The sequence below is a fragment of the Glycine soja genome, chromosome 6 (genome assembly GCF_004193775.1).
Source record: "Glycine soja cultivar W05 chromosome 6, ASM419377v2, whole genome shotgun sequence".
Classification (NCBI taxonomy): domain Eukaryota; kingdom Viridiplantae; phylum Streptophyta; class Magnoliopsida; order Fabales; family Fabaceae; genus Glycine; species Glycine soja.
Window position 1 is genome coordinate 17,350,539 of NC_041007.1, and position 17,161 is coordinate 17,367,699.

General features: G+C 31.6%; 1 protein-coding gene across 2 annotated transcripts; it reads left to right on the top strand.

Moving 5' to 3' along the window:
• LOC114416552 (GDSL esterase/lipase At1g74460-like) lies at nt 1-4,224 on the top strand. Of its 2 annotated transcripts, XM_028381457.1 has the most exons (6): nt 1-339; nt 893-1,023; nt 1,331-1,570; nt 1,873-2,122; nt 2,756-3,014; nt 3,808-4,224. In XM_028381457.1, the coding sequence occupies exons 1-5, from the start codon at nt 102-104 to the stop codon at nt 2,998-3,000; spliced, it is 1,104 nt and encodes a 367-aa protein (XP_028237258.1). In that variant the 5' UTR covers nt 1-101; the 3' UTR covers nt 3,001-3,014; nt 3,808-4,224. The 2 variants fall into 2 exon arrangements, with proteins under 2 accessions (XP_028237258.1, XP_028237259.1); XM_028381458.1 differs by lacking the exon at nt 3,808-4,224 and having other exon boundaries at nt 2,756-3,197.
• The last annotated feature ends 12,937 nt before the right edge of the window (nt 4,225-17,161 follow it).

The window sequence follows — 17,161 nt, forward strand, 5'->3', positions numbered from 1 at the left end:
GCAATGTGCTTAAATCCTTATTATTAGACCCTTTCTCTTAGAGCCAAGAGGTTTAAGTTATAGTAACATTACTTGAGGAGATTACCACTTGCTAGAAAAATATGAAGTTCCATTTGGTGCTATTTGTTATAATAGCCGCCATTTTTGGAGTTGGGCTTGAAGGGTGCCAATGCAAGGTTGTGCAGTTCATTTTTGGAGACTCTCTCTCTGATGTTGGAAATAACAATTACCTTTCTAAGAGCCTTGCTCAGGCAAGTTTACCTTGGTATGGTATTGATTTGGGCAATGGACTCCCTAATGGCAGGTTCTCAAATGGTCGCACGGTTGCTGGTATAATAGGTAATTGTAAATCTTTCACTTTTATGGTTAAACCCCAAATTAGTCCCAGAAATTTTACTTTTTTCACTACTTTTACAAAATGTCATTCATGTTTGTCTTTTCATTGTACTAAAGTGAATAGTGTTTTATGAAGTTAGAGAGTGAAGAAAAGTCAAGGACTAATTGTTGTGATGAATGTTTACAACTTTGGACTAAAATGGGATGTTACTACAGTTTTTATATAACATGCAGATAATTTGCTGCTAGTGAGTACACAAGAATTTAACTCAATTTATATCAGCGTGTGGGTTGCTGAATTTTCTGGAAGCCCATATATGACTGCTTGTTTCTACTTTCTTTTCATTTTAGCCAAATGAGGAAAAATGGCTCCTTTTTTTCTTCTTTTAATTATAGTGTCTATTTAGTTGTGGTTTGTCAAAGGTTTTTGATACTGGGTTGAGCAATCTGTGAATATATGTGAAATAAGAGATTATTCTGTTACTTAGAGAAAAAAAAAAAAGAAGCATTTTTCTATTGTTTCACTCTGTAATCAGAGTTATATTCACATGTTCAGGTGATAATATGGGCCTTCCTAGGCCTCCAGCATTCCTTGACCCATCTTTATCTGAAGATGTTATATTGGAAAATGGAGTGAATTATGCTTCTGGGGGTGGAGGCATCTTGAATGAAACAGGCAGTTATTTTGTAAGTTGCAAAGTGTAAACTTCAATGCTATTTCTCATATAGCTATTTAGTATATAGGCATGACAAGGCACTAATATATGAATCAAATGCTCTAAAGTAAACAATTTACATTAGAGAGTAAAGTACATAGTTTCAATCATTCATGAGAAAATTAACTATTGATATTACATGCATATATTAGAATCTTAACAATTGATTTTCTCATCAAGAGCTGAGATTACTCACTTAAACTTTATTTTACTCTAGAGGAGCTAAATCCTTTATAGTTTATACATATATTTTGATTGAAAAGCCATTCCTCTTGCAGATTCAAAGGTTTTCTCTCTACAAGCAAATGGAGCTGTTTCAGGGGACACAAGAACTGATTAGAAGCAGAATTGGGAAAGAGGAGGCAGAGAAGTTTTTCCAGGGAGCTCATTATGTTGTTGCTTTAGGCAGCAATGACTTCATCAACAACTACTTGATGCCTGTTTACAGTGATTCATGGACATATAATGATCAAACCTTCATGGATTACTTGATAGGAACTCTAGGAGAACAATTAAAGGTCTATTTATTAATCCACTCTAATACAATCATTTTCTTTTTAAAACGCTATAAACGCGTTCTCTCTGGCATATTTCTTTTAATACATTTTCTATTATCAAGTGAAATTCATTGAAAATCATAAAATTACTAGTCTCACTCTTTATTTAATAAATCTCACTCATAATTTTATAGTTTTCAATAAATTTTGACAAAAAAAGTGTGTCGAAAGGAGCATGTAAGAACATGCTATTAACACTTTTTTCTTTCTTTTTCCATTTTAGCTTCTAACTATATTTTTAATTATGGCTTTTTACTATTTAGCTACTGCATGGTCTAGGAGCAAGGCAGTTGATGGTGTTTGGGCTGGGCCCAATGGGCTGCATTCCACTTCAAAGGGTGCTTAGTACATCTGGGGAATGTCAAAGTAGAACAAATAATCTGGCTATTAGCTTTAATAAGGCTACAAACAAGTTACTTGTTGACTTGGGAAAGCAACTTCCCAATTCAAGCTACAGATTTGGAGATGCATATGACGTTGTTAATGATGTGATTACCAACCCGAACAAATATGGTAAGTAATTAAGTATATACACCTGATAATACATGGGCCATTATCTGAAACTTAAACCATCAGCAATAATTATAAATATTCAACCGAGCAGGATTAGTCTCTAATCCGATAGGTTAAAAAATGCTCATAGTCTCTAACCTAGGAAAAAAAGAAACTAAAAGTCTAAGGAAAAGAAATGAGTTAAAGTATGCAAAATCTAGAAATTATAGCAATACAAAAAAAAAAAAAGTTATTTACTAACAAATGAAAATAGCATTAAGTTATGTTCATTGATATAACTTCAATCTAGCTACAAGAATTAAATTGTTAATATAAAAATGGTTTAATGCATTTTGATCTACAATTTTTGTAATTAAGTCCTTGAAGTTAGTTTATGAATTATCATAGCTTGAAATCGCTAAAAAAACAACAATTTGTGACGGTTTTATTATTTCTAAGCATCCAATTACAAAAATGGTAGAAGATCAATGATTTAATTACAATTTTTTTAATTTAAGGACCTAACTAAAAAATTTAAAAGATATATTAAAATTATAAACATTATACACTAACTAGTAGTAGGGTTCCAAAATTGAAAAGTCCTTAGCTCGTGTACTAAGAATTATTTCCATTGCAATCACAATTTTAATGTAGGGTTCCAAAACTCTGATTCACCCTGTTGCTCCTTTGGGAATATTCGGCCAGCTCTTACATGTATACCTGCATCAAAACTGTGCAAAGATAGAAGCAAGTACGTTTTTTGGGATGAGTACCATCCTTCAGACAGAGCTAATGAGCTAATTGCCAATGAACTCATCAAGAAATTTGGGTTTGTGCGTGTTGATCAAACAAAACCTCCTTCACCATCACCCGCTCTTGCTCCATCTTCAGACGATTAATCGTGCATGTGAAGGTTTTATTACTAAATGCTCTTAAATTGCTTTTGTTAAATTTGTAATCAAAGTTAGTTCTCTTTAATTACAAGTCGGTTACACTAATTTATTGATGCAATTGGAGCTTGTCTTCATGATCCCTCATACATAATTTCTTGCAAAGCAAGTAACACAGATTTTATTTTTATTTTTTATATTTTCTATATGAATATACAATCATATAGTAAACCCAAAAAAAATAATATTTATAAGCATCATTTAATTTTGTTAATCTCACTTAAAAAATATTTTTTCTTTCAAAATTATCTTTTATTGTAACTTAAAATAAAGAATGAAAATGGATCATTTGGAGATGATCTTATTAAATATAGTAAAATTATTTGAAATTTATTTATATCTGAGAATAAAATATACGATTTTTTTTTAATATTTGAGACTAAAATAGTAAGTAAAATGGAATTTGATTTTTCTTGTAAGATTTTGAATTCTAATTTTGTATATAAAAAATAAGTGATAAAAGAATTTTATCTGATTAAATAATTTGTTCTATCCAACACGACTTAGACAAAGACTAAATGAAAGTCTAAGATAAAATAAATCACATAGTTAACTTTTTTTGGATGTTTGAAGAAAAGCAAACAACAACGAAAGGGCCCAAGGCCCAACCCAAGCTAATGCAAAGATAGCTCTTTACATATTGTTAAGCATGTAGGCAATTACTTAATATACTCTATTTTTTGCTTGGCACACTTCCAAAATTTGTAAAGTCCCCATCTTAGCTCAGTCTCTTCTTCTCTCTGCCTTCCTCTTCAGCGTGGGCGGCACCATCACCGAACAGAGTGTGTCCTATTAAAGCATCAACGTTGGACTCAGTAGGAGTGTAAAAGGAAGTGAGCATGGTCTCAACACACACGACAGGGACACATGACTCAAGGTTGTTTTGTACAATGTCCTTAACTTCGTGGAGAACGATGCCGACAGCATGGCAGCCATGGTTGAAGAGCATGAGGTGGTTGATCGTCAACTTGAGTTTGAGGAGCTCAAAGAGATAGTTAATTAGGTCAAGAATGGTGCCAAAACAAAAAGTGGTGTGTATTACGAATTGTCCAATCTATAATACATACAAATGTGTTATGGATTACTTAATCGGTAATACATTTATGGATTGTTCAATCTATAATGCATTTGTGTGTATTATGAATTGCTTAATCTATAATTAAAAAATAGAATTTACTTTAATGAAATAATTTTTTTCGTGAAATATTATTATATCTTTTACTAGCACCAAGAATATATAAATAATATAAATGTAAGTTAAATCAAAATAAGGTAAAGTGAAAAAAATTGGAAACAAATAACATATGATCAAATCAATTCCTAAAAAGTAGTATTAATGGTTTCTATTTAGAAGGAACCCTAGCATTATTCCTATCCATCATTTTCTCTTCTCTACATACACCAAAGTACTAAAATGGATTTTTTTTAATGAGGTTTCACTCATAAAAGAGTTGATAGTAGAAATTAATGTCAGTGTAAATATATATAAATTTTCACATAATTCAAGAACATATTCGAGTAACAATTTTAAATTTCTTTATTTTTTATTGTATTTTAAACATAATAGATATTTTCATTTTGTTTCATGTGTTTTATCAATGTATTAAACAAAATAGTATTTTAAACATTCATTTCAAGCACTGCCTTTGATGCAATCCTACCCCTCAAGGGCATTGGATAGAAGACTCCAAGAAGATTGGACTAGAGATGCAGGAGAATGTCCTAGGATTCTCATGAGCCTTAGGGTAGATTTTGGGCCCATGGGCTAAGTATGAGTCCACTTTTCTTTGTAAATATTAGAATAGGTTTTCCTTCTTTTGGGCCTTGTATTTTGGCCATTTAGGTTTGTAGAGTACCCTACAAATTAACAACACCCTACCTTACAAGTTAAGGGTACCCTAGTAGTATATGATTTTAGCCTTGTATTTTAGGGCATTTTGAATAGTCTTTGTAGTAAGGACTTTTTTTGTATTTTAATGTATTTGGGGGGGGGGGGGGTGAGCTTAGCTATTGGACGATTGTGTGTTCCCATGGGGGTGAGCTCAACTATTGGAGGGATGTAACACTTTTCTCAAGGAAGCTTTCTTCCTTCATGTATTTTGGCATGAGGGTGAGCTTAGCTATTGGAGGGGTGTAACACTAGCTTCTCAAGGAAGCTACCTAGGCTATAAATAGAATCATGTGTAACACTTGTGGTAACTTTGATGAATGAGAGTCTTGTGAGACACACTTCAAAGTTCAACTTCTCTCCTTATCTTTCCTTCATTCCCACACCACTTTTTCTCTCTCTCATTCTCTTCCTCCATTGAAGCTTCCTCTCTAAGCTTATCCAAGACACTCTCTTGGTGGTGAAACTTCTTCTTCCATGGCTTATTCTCTAATGGATGACGTCTCCTTTCACCTCTTCTCCTTTATCTTCCGTTGCAACTCCATGGATGAAAATCACCATTGAAGGACATTATTGAAACTCAAAGATCCAGCCTCCGTAGAAGCTTCTCAAGCAAGCTTCCATTAAGTGGTATCAAAGCACAAGAGCTTTAAGTAGGTGCTCCTTAAACCTCCATTAATTTTCAGCTTTACCTTTTCCTTCATTGTGTTTCTTCATTTTTTTTCTCCATGTATTTCCTCACATGTCTTGTGTTAAATGTTGTTAACATGATTCTTTAGAATTTCCACCGATTAAACTTGCTATAGAAGCTAGATTTGATTTTATATGGGTCAAATTTCTTGTTCTTGTTCTTGAACCATGAATTGTGTTGAGTATAGGTTCCTTTGAGTTTTTTCTTGCTATTTTTGTGGCTGAAACCTAATCCATAAAATTCTTACAAAAACATTAAAGTAGAAGAAAAACTCAAAAATCTAGAGTGACATGTTCACTCATTGTAGTTTTGTCATAGAAGTCATGTCTAGTCATGAAACTTGTCACATAAGATTCTTTATGTTGTGCTGAATTTTATTTTCTTGTTTCTTTGTCTAACTCATTTGTTCATGAGTGAATGAATTTTTTTAGCTTATTATTTGAGTTGAGTCAAATCTTGCATGTTAATTAGTCCTTAACATGTTCATGAATAATTCTTAGAGAGTATTTGATTGTGAACCTTTTCTTGAACTTTTAGGTTTCCTTATGACTATGTTTATTGTAAATTTGAGTTTTGGTGATTTAATTGTTGGTTGAAATTTTGATCTTAAGTGAATGTTGAACTCCTAAAACTGTGTTAAACAAGCCTAGTGAGTTTAATATACATAGGAAAGTTGAAAGTAAGACTAAGGCAATCAATATACCATGCTTAAAAAATTCAAAGTCTGAAAATTGTTGGTGTTGGCAGCTTGAACATGCAAACTTGTAAAAATTACTGGGAATGGGTCACTGCTAATTTTGAGCTAAAATTTTTACTCAATTTTCTAGGCATCTGGAAAAAAATTAGAAAAAAAGGAACCAAGTGATTTGTATAAAAGGAAAAAAAAAAGAAAAATCATACAAGTTGGTAGAAAAATTAGTGTCCAGGAGAAATAAAAAAAAAGTGAAAGGGAAGTGTGCTTGTTGTTTTGACTCAAAATTTGTTTTATAACTAGTACTTATTTTAGAAAAATCTTAGTTTTGAAATTTCAATTGAAAAGTAGTGTGAAAACAAGTGTCAAAACTAGAGGTTTCTTGAGTCTTTTTTTTACTCTACTCTAGAGTCATTCTAGGTTTCTCTTTGAGTCTTAGCTTGCTTTTATGTCTTTTTTATTGCTTTAATTGTTGAATAATCCTTGAAAATTTTCCTTGTTAAAACTCTATTGGCTTAGCTTTCATTCCATTTTTGGTCTTTGGTTATTGCTTGTCTCTTTGTTTCCTTGTTTGTGAGTTGCCATATAGGAAATTGGAAAAGAGGATTGGTGCCTCCATTGAAGAATTGAGTCAAGAAGTAAGGGGCCAACCACCTTAAAAGCTATTGGACTAAGAAACACTCCAAATTGAGTGAAACACCAAAGAGAGAACAACCACCAAAATTGAGAACTTTTTTTTTGTAATTGACAATTTACTTGTAATTAGACACTTGTACGATTACCTTCATTGCTTTTAGATTTTGTAACAAAAATACCTTTCAATTGGAAGTAAGTTGGGAGCCTCCAATAGGTCACCCTACTTCCATTTGTGTGTAATAATTTTAGGAAATTTTCCTATAGGATAGTGAGTGTTTGTTGGGAACCTTAAATGTGGTCATTCGAACACTCTTAGGATTTGCCTAATTTACATTTCTTGCACTTTAATTTCTTACTTACCTTCATAGCTTATTTACTTTACTAGTCACACCTAGTTTATCTTGTTATTGCATAATACTTTCTTCTTGCTTATCACACTTATCTTGAGTTCTTTTGAACCCTAGCTTTTACCTTTTGCAAACCCCAACAAGAAAGAACCACAACTTAGGAACCAACATGAGTTGTCATTCATCTAGTGTTAATGGTGAGAGTACTAGTCATAAGGACATTCTATCTAGAATATTAAATGAGTTGAGTTCCCTCAGGTTATGGAAAGAAAAACTAGAAAGAAAAGAAAAAGGAAAAGATAGGGTAGAAATAAGTCAAGATGAGAGGGAACATATAAGGGAAGAAGAAAAAAAGAAAACACTAAAAGAATTAAGAAAAGAAAAACATGCCTCCTATAGTAGTCATGACTCCTGCAAGAGCTTAAGTGAAGAACTTAGTGACTATTATAGAGGAAGACATAGGTCACATCCTAGACATCACTCCCATAGGAGAGAAAAGGAAAGAAAGTCTCAAGAGGCTAACATTAACCTCTCATACTTCCATGTGAAGGACAATGTAGAGGCTTATTTAGATTGGAAAATGAAGGTTGAACAACTCTTTGCTTGCCATCATAAAAGTGAGGAAAGAAAGGTTCCTTTGGCTACCCTTAGCTTCCAAAGGTATGACCTCTATTGGTGGACTTCCCTTGTTAGGGATAGAATAATTCATGAGGATCCTCCAGTAGAGTATTTGAATGACTTGAAAAGTGTCCTTAGGAAGAGGCACACCCTCTCCTACTATGAAAAAGAGCTTATGGACAAGCTCCAAAGGCTTAGACAAGGGAGTATGAGTGTTGAAAAGTATAGGCAACAAGCAGAACTACTTCTTTTGAAAGATGGGCTTAGGGAGGAGGAAAACACAAGTATTGTTTGGTTCCTTAGTGGACTTAATATGGAAGTGAGGGACAAGGTTAAATTCCTTCCATATAGGGACCTAGATGACCTAGTTCAACTTTGCATAAGGGTAGAGTAACAACTTAAATGGAAGCCTACTTCAAAACCTTATGGCTCTCACTCTTATCCAAAGAAAGACCAAGGTCAAGGCATCTTAGGGGCTGCACCTTCTAAGCCCAAAGATGTTAAGAGGGAGGAGGAAGAAAAACTAGAAAAACAAAAGAAAATGAAGGATAGTAAGGCCTTGTCTTCAAAGGCCCAGGGGAAGGAAAAAAAAGGAAAAAGATTCCTCCAAGAAGATTGTTAAGAAGGAAAATCATTTTACAACAAAAGGTGATATCAAAAGAGCACTCTTTCTTAAACAATCCTTCTACCTTCTCCTATCAAGGGAAACCTCCCTTAGCACTGTCATACCTCTTGAGCTTGAGGTTATTCCTCAAATAAAGGAATTGTTGGATAAGGGTTTGGTTCGTAAGATCTTAAATCCTTGTGCTTTGTCGGTGCCCAAAATAGGTGTTATGAGACACCAAATCCCTATGATAGGTGGTATAATGAATGTGTTGAGTAGGGACTCATTAGGTAGGTTTGTTCTTATTTTTGGTTTCAATACAGACCTAGGTGCTCATATGGAACACCTTAGGCTTGTCATACCTTTTGGTAGGAGTAATCAACATAAAAATATAGAAAAATGTATGTTTTATTACATTACTTTCCTTAATTTTTTAAATAGTGATCAAGGGGTTCCCGCAGACCCTAAGAGAATAAAGGTCATTCCTGAGTGACATATTCCACCAAGTATAAGGGAAATTTGGGGCTTCTATGACTTAACAAATTTGGGGCTTCCATGACTTAATAAACTTCTTGGAGTCCCATATTTTTCTATACTTGTAGCACCACTCATTGAGTTGGTGAGGAACCTTGTTCCCTCATGGGAAGATGCCTAGGCAAGGGGTTTTCAGACCTTATCCTACTCTAACATACCCAACACCACTAATATATATGTTTTTATTCTTTTTACAGGTGTCGAGGGAAGAAGCCCAGAGTTTCAAGAACCTCTGGATTTGAGGTCAAATCCTTTTCAAGGGGGAGGAGGGGATGATGCAATCCTACCCCTTAAGGGCATTGGATAGAAGACTCCAAGAAGATTGAGTTAGAGATGCAGGAGAAGGCTCTACGGTTCTCATGAGCCTTAGGGTAGATTTTGGGCCTATGAAATAAGCATGAGTTTACTTTTCTTTGTAAATATTAGAATAAATTTTCCTTCTTTTGGGCCTTGTATTTTGACCATTTTAGATTTGTAGGATACACTACATATTAAGGGCACCCTATCCTATAAGTACCCTAGTAGTATTAGGTTTTAGTCTTGTATTTCAGGACATTTTGAGTAGTCTTTATAGTAGGGACTTTTTTTTTTTTTGTATTTTCATGTATTACTTTTGGGGGGAGGGGAGGGTGTGTGTTCCCATGGGGGTGAACTTAGCTATTGGAGGGGTGTAACACTTGCTTCCCAAGGAAGCTTTCTTCCTTCATGTATTTTGGCATGGGGATGAGCTTATCTATTGGAGGGGTATAACACTAGCTTCTCAAGGAAGCTACCTAGGCTATAAATAGAAGCATGTATAACACTTGTTATAACTTTGATGAATGAGAGTCTTGTGAGACACACTTCAAAGTTTAACTTCTCTCCCTATCTTTCCTTTATTCCCACACCACTTTCTCTCTCTCTCTCTCATTATCTTCCTCTGTTGAAGCTTCCTCTCTAAGTTTCGTATCCAATACACTCTCTTGGTGGTGAAGCTTCTTTTTCCATGGCTTATTCCTTAATGGATGGTGCTCCTCTTACCTCTTCTCTTTTATCTTCCACTGCAACTTCGTGGCTGAAAATCACCATTGAAAGACCTCAATGAAGCTCAAAGGTTCAACCTCCATAGAAGCTTATCAAGTAAGCTTCCATCACCCTTTTAACTATCACAGTTTATTGGTATGAAGTACATTTAGACATGTCAAACTTGACCTGGAAGGGAAAGCAATGTGTTAAAAAGAGAAACACTTAATGAAAAGACATCATTCATTTTAGAATTTAGACTATCATTATAAACAACATTATGGGAGGGTTTGACATTTTGATATTTGAGATAGACTAACAACTATTTTTTCTTAGTTTCCTTTATATATTCCTTTTTGCAGTGATTGAATATCAACCAATCCACTAGAAGAAAAATTAATTTTAGTAAGCAACTTTTGTGACAGACTATATTCTCTCAGTGATGCCCGGGTTGTGACAGAATAGAATTTTGTGATAAATACTTATTTATGTTACTTTACGATAAAATTAGTGATGAATAATTTCCACTCCTGAATTTTTTGTCACAACTCCATCACTAAATAAAGAGATTTTTTTTGTGAGGGATTTTTGGTGGAAATTTTCCCTCTTAACGTTGTGTGTTACATGTCACTGGAAAATATTTTAATGTTCTGCGAGGATTTTTGTAAAGGATTTGTTTTCCTCTCAAAGGTTTCCGTCGCAAAATCTATCACAAACATTTAAATTATGTTTGTAATTTGTGACAATTTTATCTCGCTTTCAGTATTTATGTCACAAAATGTAATTATACGATTATCAAGTGATATACTTCATACAAATAATAGTTAAAAAATATTTTATTTAAATTTTTATATATATTTGAGTTATTTTTATATTTATAAGTTATATAGAGTTTATGAATTATTATATTATTTGACAATGTTTTTATAAACTTAAGAAATATTATTTGGTGGTAAATTTTCAATTTAGCCTTTTTATAATAACTAAAACTTCTCTCACGTCTATCTATATTATGGACAAAGAGTTCACTCATTGGCAAGTTCTTAACTCTTCAAAACATGCCATGTTTCATGGAAATTAACTTATTTGCTAGCTTTTGATTCAGATAACGCTTAGACTATTCTGGCACTAAAATCCACAGCACTTTAGTTTTGATAATTATATAAATCGTCAATAAGCAACTGTGATATGTGTATCTGTTTTATTATTATGAATCCTATATGGTATTGAGTACAAAAGAGATCACGAGTATCTAAATTAGAATCTGATTACTGGAAGAGTTGTTGTTACAGGCTAACAGGTGTTACCATTGTGTCCGTGACCCATAATTTTATACATGCATAATTGTTTTCTCGAGTTTATTAAATTTATATCTCCACACTTTCATGCAATATATATATATATATATATATATATATATATATATATATATATATATATATATATATATATTCAGAAATAACGAGTTTTGATCCTATTTCCTTTAATATGAGAACCCCACTAGCTTCTTAGTTCATACGTGCTAGAATGAATATTTATTATAATATCATTGGAAAAAAGGGAAAGCCGTGAACATAAGTCTATTCCCACCACTTTATATTTCACTTTCTCCACTTAACACAAAAGCATATTAATATTATATACTACACGAGATATTTCTCAAGGCTTTTCAGTGGCCAAGTGATATGATTACGCAAAATAAAAAATGTTGATTCATTCCGAACTCACTTCCTACGAAATTAGTTATGAATGCACCAAGCAACGACATCCTGTGGATCAACAAATGGTTTTTCATTTTTATATTTCCGTATCTTTTTACGGCAAAAGAAGGGCTATAAAACCTATTTGTCATGCACAACAAGAAAAAACAAAAGCCTATTTGTCGGTTTATTGCCACATGTAATCTACGTCTCATATAGACAACTTCATGTATTAATATTATCTTTTATTTACTCAACGACTATTTAAAAAATGTAGAAGATTGTAACCAACATAACAAAGGTGAAATTTTTTTGTCCAGTAGAATGACATGTTTTGGAATCGAGAACTTTATTTGCAGCTCTTAGTTGTGATTATGCTTGCCGTTGACATAATTAAGGTTTTTTTTTATAAAAAAGTTGTTGACATAATTAAGGTGATGTTTATGACCTGCAAAAAAATTTAAACTTTTATATATGAGTTGGTGTCATATATTCTTTTAATTTTACTTGTATTGCATATGTGATACAAATTCTTATTAAACTGCTAACATTATTTTAAAATCAATTACGTATAAGTGAGTTCAGTAATTTTAAGAAATAAAAATTATAAATTTGAGTTGTACAACCATAAATATGGTCAAGATTAATAGTTAGTGATCACATAGTCACTTAAAAGGAAATAGGAGCAAAACTCATTATTTTTTATAATGTATGTATGTTGATTGTTATGTTTGTAATTTTCTAAAATCACTTACAAGATGAAGATAATATTCTTATTAACTCTTAATTTTATCAAATATATAGTTTAACTTTTACACTAAGTAAAAGTAATAGGGATTGTGTCTTATATTATAATGTATGTATGTTGATTAATGTTTGTAATGTTCTAACATCAGTTACAAGATGAAGACATAAATTCCTATTAAGTCTTAATTTTGTCTAATAACTTAACTTTTACACTAAGTAAAAGTAATAGGGATTGTGCTTTTTGGATGAGTGAAAATTAGAAATTTACCGAGAACTTAATCATGACAGTGGGAGACTATGTGCGTATGTTATTATTATCTTTAGTTTTCTAGGTTTTAAATATAAAATTTGATGCAAGAGCAATAATTTTTTGAGAGAAATGCAAGAGCAATAACTAAGAAATAGTTAGAATGTGGAATAGTGAAAGAAATTAGATGAATATATATTAGAAATTAACTCAGGGAAAGGACAAAATATGTAGGCATTATTATAAGATTTATCATTGACATTTCATTTTTTTAAATCAAGGATCTAGTTCTTTTACAGTTAAATCTTACAACTAGTCCTTTAAATTAATTTTTATATTAAAATAATAAATGCAAAAGGGTGTTTGATTTTGAATTCAGATTAAACATTATTGGATTGATAATTGTATCTCGGTCAGTTGGATGCTGAATAATTTATAGCTAAAGTAAGTGCCTGAGTGGCTTCCCCCATTTTGGGTTTGCGACGATCCAAAATGTTTTCGTTGTTATTAATTACAGGAAAGCTTCTCCCTGATACCAACAATTGCATCAAGTCTCAAATGAGCATTAATACTTATAAGGTTCACTTGTTAGTTAAAAGAAAAAAGAAAAAAAGAAAAATCGTAAGTTTAAATTTTTTTATTAATAAAAATTAATAAATTAATAATTAATATTTACTGATAAAAAAACAAAGCATTGATATACTATTTTGGTCGATTGAAGTAAGAAGCACTATAATAATTAACAAAACAAGGATCTAAGTTTTCACATTAATCACACTGAATACTTGAATTCAGTTTACTTGGTCTTTTCTCTTTCACATCATCCATATATAATTGCTTCTGGAGTCCACTTATCATGTCTACTTAAACAAGTTATATATCCTCAGACAATATGTTAATTACTAATATAACTGCGTCCACATTATAATATTATATTATGCTTCATAGGGTAATAACAATAAACACGAAGCATTTGTACACATATTATGGATATGGTGGTTTTGGAGTGTGACGACCATTAGCAGCAGATGGTGGGTAGTCATGGAGTTCCAAGTCCATTCTCTCAGCAAAACTTGGCTCCTCCTGCTGCCATTTTATCCCAGTGATAACCTGTATTCATATACATATGGAACATAAGCTTCTTTAATTATATATGAAGTATACAATTAATGTATGATTTTAAATTGAGATCTGTAACCGCAACTATGGCTGCAATATACAGGTTTTTTGAGCCATCATCAGCCACATTTCCTACAATTTCTAGCAATGTCAAGGATTGTGATGAAACCGCGCGCAATTTAGAACCATGAATTACATCATGCATGTGTCTTAATGTGACTGATGCAACCGCAATTACAGTCATAAATGTGGTTGTGAGTGCTAATCATTTTCTTTTAAATCAATCAACTTATTTAGTGATGTCTTATATATAGGGCATCAAATTTGGACATACCTTGTGGTTGTGGATATTATCCAGTGCATGATGAAGAACTTTGGGTTCTTGCATAAGGCTTTCAGTTCCTGTTTATAAAGAACAATTAAGAAGATGAGGAACAAAGAAGTACTACATCTCTACATGAATAAAATTGGAAATATGGAGGAAAAGTTTACTTGTAACTGGGACTGCTTTAAGGCATGCAAAATGGGAGAGTCCTAAAAGAATCACGAATAGAAGGTGAAAGAGAGAGCTCTTCATTCTTGTGTAATAGTAATAGACTTCTAAAAAACAAGCTCTTGGTTGTGTTAATTACTTCACTCACGCTAGCTCTCAATTTATACATGTAGATTATAGTTTTTTCTAGAATACTTTTTTTTAGTATCTAATAAAGTGCATATATGATGGAGGGAGCAATGATATTGCCAAATTCAAAAAAGGTGATAGCAACCCATCATTTCTTGGAATATCAACGCGTTTCCACTCTTTGGAAAGCTTTCATCAGGTAATATGGGGGCCGGGATTATATTTCATGGTGGACATGAAATTAATTATAGATATATTTTAAGTCAAAATGACAACAAAAAGATGGAGCACACAAAATGAAAGTGGAATATGACACAAAAATGTTGGGGCACGGTGACAAAACCCAAGCTGGTACACTAATATTCCAAGTCAAGGCTAAGTGGACGTGTATATAGCCATGAACCTATATTCCATTGTGAATAGTGATGGAACAGGAAAAATAGGTACACATCCATGAAACTAAATAAAAGAATCAGCACTTCACATTTGCACCTATAATAATTCCACAGGTAAGGTATAATATAAGGCAAAAAAAAAAGACACGAAATGTGGTAGTGATTTCGCCGTGTTTACAAGCAAGGCTAGATTTTTTTATAGGGTAAAGTATGCTTTTTGTCCATAAAAAATAAGAGAAATTTAGAATTGATTCCTCCAAAAAACTTCATCCTATTTTAGTTATTCTAAAGTTTTAACATGTTGCTGTTCATGCAGTATGCATGCTAACTCTGTTAGTAAATATTTTAGCATGTTCATTCAGTATTTTAACGTGTATCTTCATTCTCTGCCATTTTTTTTTTCAAATTGTTGTACAGAGGACGTGTATCTTCATTCTCTATCATTTTTTTTCAAATTGTTGTACAGAGTGGAGGACGTGTATCTTCATTCTCTATCATTTTTTTTTTCTTCAAATTGTTGTACAGAGGCCTCAGACATAATGTGTTCAACTCTGTCTATCATATAAGCAGATTTAATAACAAAATTAACATAATGATGTTAAAATTTTAGAAGGACTGAAATGAGATGATTTTTTTTTGGAAGAACTAATTCTAAATTTCACATATTTTGAGGAACCAAAATCAGATTCAACCTTTTTTATATATCAAGTGCAATTTTTTTAATGATCATATGTTTTCCTTTTTTATCTAGATATGAAATTTTTTTGGAATAACTAATTCTAAATTTCACATATTTTGGAGGAACCAAAATCAGATTCAACCTTTTTTATATATCAAGTGCAATTTTTTTAATGATCATGTGTTTTCCTTTTTTCTAGGTTATTGCATGCTGTGTGGTTTCTATTTTTTTTTCTCTCCCTGTTGTGTGGCCTAAGTATGAGAACATGTACAGTGTGAGGGGGTAAAGAGTGTTTATAGGTTGTTCTGTCTCTGACTAGCTGGTGCTAATTAATTGCACATTAGTTACAGGTGGTGGAAGTCATATTCAACACTTGAATATTCAAGTTCGGTTGTCATGCATGTTATTGCGAGTGGGAACAATACTTTTCTCCATTAGCATATAGGACAATTAATTTAGCTAACTATAATCATAAAACTCCAAACACACTAATCAGAGATAGAATGAAAGCTATTCGACAAGTTTAATTTCCTTACTCTTAGGCGAGAATTAATACTTTATATATAGTTCATATTAAAATATAAATAAAGATAAATTTATAAGTACTTGTGTCGTTATTGACTAATTTTGAATTAATTAATCCTGATAATCCATATATCATTATATAGTACAAGTTTTCAGTTTTTTTAGAGAAAATTTTTAGTTCTTAGTACCCATACATTAAACTAAAAAGAAATTAATATATTATTACCTAAATAAAATATATTAGTCTTATTAAATCTTTATATTCTATCTGACTTGATAAATTTTATTTAAATAAAAAATAAAGATATAAGAAATAAGTATCAAAATTAGTTAGGTAATTTGAATAATAATTTTTAGATGATAAATAAATATCTATGCATTTTATATATAATAACGTTGAGAAAGATTAAACAAAATATTTATAAGGTATTTTTATTAAAAATAATTTAACATAATTTATTATAAACAAATTTATAATTTTAGAAATTATATACAATTTAATTTTGTGTTATTTTTCTGAAATAATATTCAGATACAGTTTATAACATTACATGCGTGCGTACGTACATATGTGTAAATATATACACACTAAGCATTTTTTTTTTTTACATATAGAACTTTAGAAATGATATATTTTTTAATTTTAAACTCAATCTTAATTATGTTTTGTAAACGTTTTCTTAAAATTTTTCCGACAAAAACATACTTTGATCCACTTACTTTCATTCCAATTTTTAATTCATTCTTTGAATAATTTTTGTCTAATTAAATTAGGGCCCGTTTGTGTGATTGTCTGTTGTTGGTTTTTAGTTTTTAAATATGATTTTTAAAACAAAACCTATTTTATAAGTATTGGGCTGAAATGATTTTTTACCCACTTTAAGAGTACGTTTTTTAAAAGGATATATAGCGGGAATGAAGGCTTTAAGTGATTAATGCATGAATAAAGAAGGACTATAAAACCCAGAAAAGTAGTAAATTTGGCTAAGAATAACCCCAAATTGAACTTAAAAATAAATTAAAGATATAAAATAATAATTAAGCCTAATTTTATATATGTAACTA

Excerpts from the sequence above, each read along its gene's own strand:
- LOC114416552 (XM_028381457.1), top strand. The coding sequence starts at position 102 with ATGAAGTTCCATTTGGTGCTATTTGTTATAATAGCCGCCATTTTTGGA. Across the intron at positions 340-892 it reads CACGGTTGCTGGTATAATAG|GTGATAATATGGGCCTTCCT; the intron begins GTAATTGTAAAT and ends TCACATGTTCAG. Across the intron at positions 1,024-1,330 it reads ATGAAACAGGCAGTTATTTT|ATTCAAAGGTTTTCTCTCTA; the intron begins GTAAGTTGCAAA and ends TTCCTCTTGCAG.